This window comes from Chaetomium globosum, genomic scaffold (genome assembly GCF_000143365.1).
Source record: "Chaetomium globosum CBS 148.51 scaffold_3 genomic scaffold, whole genome shotgun sequence".
Taxonomy (NCBI): Eukaryota; Fungi; Ascomycota; class Sordariomycetes; order Sordariales; family Chaetomiaceae; genus Chaetomium; species Chaetomium globosum.
In genome coordinates, this window is record NT_165978.1 from 2,635,366 (window position 1) to 2,642,423 (window position 7,058).

The 7,058-nt window shown below is 56.6% G+C and overlaps 3 protein-coding genes across 3 annotated transcripts; 2 read left to right on the plus strand and 1 right to left on the minus strand.

Moving 5' to 3' along the window:
* Positions 1-2,050: 2,050 nt before the first annotated feature.
* On the minus strand, positions 2,051-3,989 carry CHGG_06155 (uncharacterized protein; the record flags this gene model as incomplete). The annotated part of the gene is made up of 2 exons (XM_001222249.1): positions 2,051-3,038; positions 3,322-3,989. The coding sequence occupies 2 exons, from the start codon at positions 3,987-3,989 to the stop codon at positions 2,051-2,053; spliced, it is 1,656 nt and encodes a 551-aa protein (XP_001222250.1).
* A 1,131-nt stretch (positions 3,990-5,120) lies between these two features.
* CHGG_06156 (uncharacterized protein) lies at positions 5,121-5,998 on the plus strand (the record flags this gene model as incomplete). Its single annotated transcript, XM_001222250.1, has 4 exons — positions 5,121-5,159; positions 5,242-5,276; positions 5,346-5,467; positions 5,748-5,998. The coding sequence occupies 4 exons, from the start codon at positions 5,121-5,123 to the stop codon at positions 5,996-5,998; spliced, it is 447 nt and encodes a 148-aa protein (XP_001222251.1).
* Positions 5,999-6,489: 491 nt separating this feature from the next.
* On the plus strand, positions 6,490-6,851 carry CHGG_06157 (uncharacterized protein; the record flags this gene model as incomplete). Its single annotated transcript, XM_001222251.1, has 2 exons — positions 6,490-6,546; positions 6,723-6,851. 2 exons carry the CDS (start codon positions 6,490-6,492, stop codon positions 6,849-6,851), a joined length of 186 nt encoding a protein of 61 aa, XP_001222252.1.
* Between the last annotated feature and the right edge of the window lie 207 nt (positions 6,852-7,058).

The following is a 7,058-nucleotide window of genomic DNA, read 5'->3' on the forward strand; positions in this document are numbered from 1 at the left end:
ATCTACGCGCTTCCATTGTTGCGGCTTCTCTTGGGCGGGTTTCTCATCGGGCTTCCTGTGGCATCAGCGGTTCGCAAGGGCGTCCCCTTTGGTAAAATCGCCGGACGACCACTCACTTCTTTTTGCTCCCAAGACTGAGCCCAAAGAACGACACCATTGTAACGAGTGACTGTTGTTTGAACTAACTAACACATTAACTACACCACAGTCAGCGCATGGTTAGGTGCGCCAGGATATGGAATATGGGGTACCGACATTACTTGAAACTTTGGCCACCAACCCACTCCACAACAATAACGTGAGCTTTGGGTGGTGTACAACAAAACTTTTTCAACGAAAGCAAGGGAAGTAGGCCATCTCAGACTTTCTCGAAGTCCAAAGCTTCCGCCGACCCCGAGACAAGCAGGGGGCGTTGTCGACAAGAGCTGAATCGGAGGCACTCGGTCCTTGGTGCCGAGTTTTAAAAAGGGGTTCGTCCGATGTGGGGTTTCTTTAGCACGCGCTTTGATATCGAAGTTTGGCGGTGAAGTCTTCGAATATTCGACAATTGGAAGGGAAAGAAGAATGAAAAAAAAAAAAAAAACGATCGACAGGGGAATTTACACTGGAACGAGCGGCAGTGTGGGTGTATGTCGACAGTAAGAACGGACGAAGGTCAAGCGGGGGGTTGCAACGATGACACTCCACGCCGCGCAAAGAGACAAGGAGAAAAGAGCCCTGTAGCAGAGAGGGGAGGAACCCTGAAGAGACAAAATGGCAAGAGCAATCCGTATCCTTTTCGGGCGAGCCCTGAATTTGGAACCACGCGCTTGTGGAGATGATTCGCGCTCTTGCCCGCTAGTGCCATTGTGGGTGACAAGGGCATCCAGGGCTGCGACTGCCCTGTCGGTCTTTCCCCAACCCATGAAACAGCTTTCCTTTTTGTTCCAGTTGTTCGGCCAGCGGTGCACGCCTTTTGCCGTCAGAAATGGAGTTCCGAAATTCGAAATCCGAGAAAGGGTCAGAACCGAAGCGCCACAAGATTATTTCTGGGCGATAATGAAGGCGGCTTGCAGACAACCCAAAAGAGGAAAGAGTAGCGGTTGCGAGCACATGGATGGGCCGTTCAGCCGGCTGCCGTTCAGGGGCATCAAGCGGTACGTACCCGCTGTGCCGCCCAAGTTCCCGCTCCCCGTCAATGACGTCGGGCTTGTTCTCACCAGGATTTAATTTTTAGATGGTGCCTCGGCGCTTGCTGACGCGTGAAGCGCGTCTCATCTTCAAGTCACTGCTTAAATCACCCCTCATCTTGTCCCAGCGGGGCAGATCAAAGCAAGACAACGGGTCCATCGCAATGATCACTGTCGATCGTCCCGTGGAGGAAACCTAAAACCCGGTGGGCACGTTGCACACACGTGCCTTTCCCACCGCGGCCTCATCTCGAGCAAGCGAGATTCCACATGGGGCTTTCCGGCGACTGGTATGATGGAGGAAATCGATAGTCTGCGCCGAGGAATGTCGCGTGCGAGCGGTGCGCTGTCGCGTGGGGCGTCTTCGCAAGTTGGTTCACGGGAAAAAGAAGCACATTTGTCATGCATCGTACATCGGACCAAGTACACATTCTTGGATGACTTTGTCTGCTGGCTTGGGAATTCTGTTTGGGTGGCCTGCGAAGTTCATGCGGAGGTTTCCATATCACAGTGGCCCCGGCGGTTAAGGAATTATTCTAGCTGTCTTCTCATGCCGAACCTTGCTCGCCGGCCCTCGCGCGCAGGAGATGGAAGTATGCACCAAAACCAAAATATTTATGAGAGCTGGAGTCAATAGATACCCTCATGCTGCCGTCCATGCGCTACATGATCTTGTCTATTTATTTTTGTGTTATACACAATCCAAACGCCACCTGTTCAATATGAATCGGGACTGGGATCTATCAGCTCCCGGCCCAACCCAACACCAAACGAAACACTCGAGGAGCGAAAGCCTCTAAAAACCCAGCCCCAAACCCAACCCCTTTTGATGACCGTCGTTGTCATATTTGCCAAGCCCCAGGCCGGCAAGCATCTGAACTTCAACACGGAGGCTCAACCGGTGAGTGCCGTTCATTTGGTAGCTTGAAAATGTATAATATCGTCGTCCCGATGACAAACAACCACCCGGCAGCAAAAAACGGAAGGCCGACCCAGGCCCCTCCTAGGCCCAGCCCAACACTGAGACTTTTTGCCAGCAACGGGCCGGCGATGGTCATGCCAACCATTTCCATGAAACCAATGAGGGAATTGACAGTGCCAACATGGTGCTCCTCGACCAGTGCGTTGAGCAGCGACCGGATCATGGAGGCCATACCCGAACCCAGGGCGAATAAGACCAGCCCGACCGAGTAGATGCCACCGTTGACAGCGGCAGCGATGACCAGACAAGCCAAAACCAAAATGAGGCCTGACCATCGCGCCAGCCGAAGGTCCTTGGCCATGTCCTCCATGCCCAGCCGTCGAACACAAAACCAGCTCGCCACGGGCAGCAGCACCAGCAACGTCACCAGGCTTCCGGCGTTGCGGACCGTTAGGACCATGGAGGCGAGGCTCCAGCTCCAGCCGTAACGGTCGGTCGAGTACTGCAGCAGGAGATCTCCGACGTAGCGGCCCAGGAAGGTAAACACGAGCGACACCATGAGAAAAGACACGCTCTTGTTACCGAGCACGAAATCCCACACCTCAACCGTACCCTCCCTCGCCTTCCGCCAGAGCTTGGTCATTCGGGGAAGGTCGTTGTGGCCCCCGCGATCTTCCCCCTGCGGCATCTTCCGGTCATGGACACGGACCGTCTCCGGAAAGGTCAGCACCATCAGGTTGGTGAAGACCCAGATGGCGAGTGCGACGAGCAACGGGGCCCACGCGTCCCAGATCAGCATGGCGCCGCCGAGGGGCCCAGCAATCATCTGAGAGCCGAGGGACACAGCGTTGAGCTGGAAGAAGACGGTCGTGCGCTCATGCGCTGGGACAACGTCGGCAACCATGGTGTACAGCATGGCTACAACGATGGCGACGCCCCCACCAATTCTGGGTTCTGTTAGCCAACTGCTCATCTCACTCTCATAAAAGGAGACAAACTCACAGCTGAAACGCGGCCGAAAACCACGTCACCCACAACGGCACCACGTCCGAAAAGTAAACTACCCCCTAGTCAGCAGAACAATCCACAACTCCCCCAAACCAAACAATCGCGTAAACAAACACCCTACCAAACCCCAAGAGCAAGCAAGCAAGCAAGCAAGCAAAAGAAAAAAAAAACTAAAAAAAAAACTCACAAACACCATAGTTAAACCCCACCGAAACCACACACCCCACCACCCCCAACCCCAACACCGGCCTCCTCCCCCACCGATCCGACAAAATCCCGTAGGGCACCGCCCCAATAATGCCCGGAAACGACTCAAACGTGTTGGCCCAGCCGCGCAGCATGGCCAGGTAGCCCTGGACGTCGGCGCCCTTGCAGGCCGGGTCGTCGACGAGGATCAGGCCGCCGGCGATGCGTCGCGTCTTGGTGGGGTTTCCCGTCTGTGGTGTGGTGAGGGGGGTGATGGGTTGGATGGGGATGGGGATGGTGGGCGGGATGGGCACATCGCCGGTGGAGTTGTCGTTCCGGGGAGGGAAGAGCTCCGGGTGCTTCTGGCGGCAGATGATGCTCTCCATGATGGCGTTGGCGGACGGGGCGGACATGCCGATGGCCAGCTCGATGAGGAAGACTAGGGCGATGGAGAGGAGGATCACGCGGGGCCGGAGGAGGGCGCGGAGGTGGTTGGGGGGGGAGGGGTGGTCGGTGGCGTTGTCATTGTCATCGTCGTCGTCGTTGGTGATGGTTTGGGTGGTGGATTGGGTGGTGGTGTACCCGGGGGATAGAGAGCGGGTTGAGCTCGAGGCTGTGGGGGTGGGTGTCCCGGCCAACAGTGGCGTCCGATCCGTGTCCGTGTCGATGCGGTCGACGGAGGGAGCGCGAAGCCTGTTCGTCATGGCGGGGCCGGGTCCGGGTTTTGGTCGTTGGGGTGGGCTCGGATTACCAGGACATCCCCAAACTGATTCCCTACAGGCGCCGAATGGATATCACGGGCAGGCAATGTGAAGCAACTAATGCACAGTAAATGCAAACAAGAGAAGGAGTGAACAGAAATGCAACCGGGGTCAACGACGCATTAAATGACGAGGAGGAATGTGAAAATCATGAATTGAAAAGTAGGATTCCAAGTCCGCGTAATGACCGGGACGGCTTGGTAATAATAATGCGCCGCTAAAGGATGGTGTCAGCCCAAATGAAGACATCAGCGACCGAGAAAGGCAGGTCGGAATTCCGCACCTCGTGCTGTTTCAAGATTCTTCCCACGAATCTGGATGCGACCCCGACAAGCTTTTCCGTGGCACGGTTGCGCCAGCCCTACCTGTACTCCCCTCCTCCCGGTTTGTGGGTGGTGACGTCGAAAGACACGTCCTCGTCCTGAAATGCGGCATACGCGCGTTGCGGCAACCCCTCCATTCCAAAATGTAACGCAATGCTTTGGCTACAACAATTTTTTTTGTTGCAATGCCTTGGTTCCAGAGATGGATTGGATTCTAAGGCATCTCAGTTGCAAGCGAGGGCTACCGAGGGATGACGACGGGATAATCCCCGATTGCTCGCCCTCCCCCGGAACCCTTTGCGCGACTCCCGGGAAGGCATCCAAAATTCCATCATCAATGGCGGTTCACTTCGCACATCACCGGCGTGGGCTGATGGCCGAGGGCCAATAGTTGATGGCCGGCAGGATGGGATCGTGAACCCCAAAGCCAGTATTTTTGTTGAGAATGCCATGAGAATGAACAGGCTGGCCGCCAGCTCATCGATAAAGACGGCTGCGAGTGAGCTGGCGCATCGATCGGATGGTTTTACTGGATGGCCGCCCGGGCCCACCCGCTCGAGGAAGGTACGGGAACCGTGTGGCCGGCTCAGGCCGGGCTCTGCGGGTCCCGCCCCTGCCGTGTCCACTGAGGCGAGACACGGGACCTCTTTCCGGGTCCTCATAAAAATGCTACAAGAGTGACTTACACCCACCACCCATCCATGATATTCCCGACCGGACTACTACCCACCCTATACAGTATACACCCACCATGTCTGGAGAAGCTAAAGTCATATCCACCGGGCCCCTTGTAGGTTATACCCTAGGCCAAACCCCAAGTATTTCATGGCTTCGGCATGAAGATAGGTAACCAACCTTTATGTGGAATGCAGCCCGCGAGCGAGGCGGTGTGGACAAAACTTGTAAAGTAAGCTCAGTCATAGTGACTTATCCAGAGGGCAACCCAAAGCAAGAACCGGACCTGACAACCCTCCAGAAAGACATACAAGGACCCCAACGGCGTAACACGAACATGGGAGTCGGCTGAGAGGACCACCCGGCCAAAGGGCAGCGACATCGATGGCGTAGGCATCGTCGCCATCCTAGAGAAGGAGACGGGTATGTACGCCTCAAGTTCCCAGCCCCCGCTTTCAGAAGCCAACCATGTACCGTAGGCCCCGAGATTGTTCTCCAGAAGCAATACCGCCCGCCGCTGGATAAGATCGTCATCGAACTGCCCGCCGGACTAATTGACGAAGGCGAAACGGCGGAGCAGGCCGCCATTCGGGAACTCAAGGAGGAGACGGGCTATGTTGCCGAGGCCCTCGAGACATCGCCCGTGATGTTCAATGGTGAGTTACCCCCCAGCACCACCTCATACCTCTTCTAACGCCCGTAGACCCCGGCTTCTGCAACACCAACCTCCGCATGGTTCACGTCACGGTCGACATGAGCCTCCCCGCAAACCAGGATCTGAAGCCCGAGCTCGAAGAAAACGAGTTCATCGAGGTGTTCCTCGTGAAGCTGGTTGACTTGTGGGAGGAGTGCATCAAGCTCGAAGCACAAGGCTATGCCATCGACGCGCGGATAGCCAACCTTGCCGAAGGCATAGAGATAGGCCAAGAAGTTCAAGCTTTAGGGGCGGGTTGAGGAGGAATTCCCTCGCGATGAGTCGATGCGCGCGTTTAGGATAGAAAAAAAGACCGGGAATAGAGCATACATACCCATACTATACCATATCCTACCCTAAACCTTCCCCTCCCTCCTCAACCCTTCCCACAACGCCACGGCAGCGAGACACTTCAGCATCCCTCGCCCCCTCCTTCCACAGATCTTTCATCCTCACCAGCTTCAGCGTAATCTTCTCCCCCTCCTCCCTCAACCCCGTCAACTGGCCCGTCCACTCCCCCAACTGCGCCCTCGGCACACGCCGCTCATGCATATAAATGAGAATATACTCATCACACCCGCCCGCACTGGGGTACACGGCCCTGGGCAACCCCGCCAACGCCTTCGCTCCATGCCCAACTTCCCCCACCAACTCACTCAACGCAACTAGTTCCCCCTCCCCAATTACCAACCCCAACTCCTCCTCCATCTCCCTCGCCGCCTGCCCCGCAAAGCTCCCGCCCTCATCCACCATGCCCGCTGGCAACTCCACAAACTCCAAACTCCCCGCCGCCACCCGCGGCTGCACCGTCAGCAGCACATACCTCTCCTCCTCCCCATCCCCATCCCCATCCCCATCCCCCCCCTCGGAGGCGTCAGGCTCATCATCCGGCAACAGCATAACCAACATCGCCACCGACGGCCCCCGCAAGAAAACAGCGCCGGGGAGGGCCTCGCCAGCGGCGTTGGTGATGGCCGAGGTGAGCTTGACGAAGCCGAGGCGGGAGGGGCCGAAGAGGTCGAAGGCTTGGACGGTGATGGCGCGCAGGGTGTAGGGGTCGGCGTGGAAGGGGTGGGTGGGGGTGGTGCGCTGGGTGGCGAGGGAGGTTTGTAGGGTGGTGAGCCAGGACTGGAAAGAGGGGGGGTTAGTTAAGTGGGTGGCTGGGGGTGGGTGCGTGTGAGGGGGATTTGAGTGAGGGGGTGTGTAGGTTGGTTGGTTGTAGGGGTGAAAGGAAGACGCTCTGTAAAAGAGAAGATGCTTAGGAGAAAAATAACAAAAAAACAACAAAAACATACAACACCGGGGATTCGCTGGTCGTCA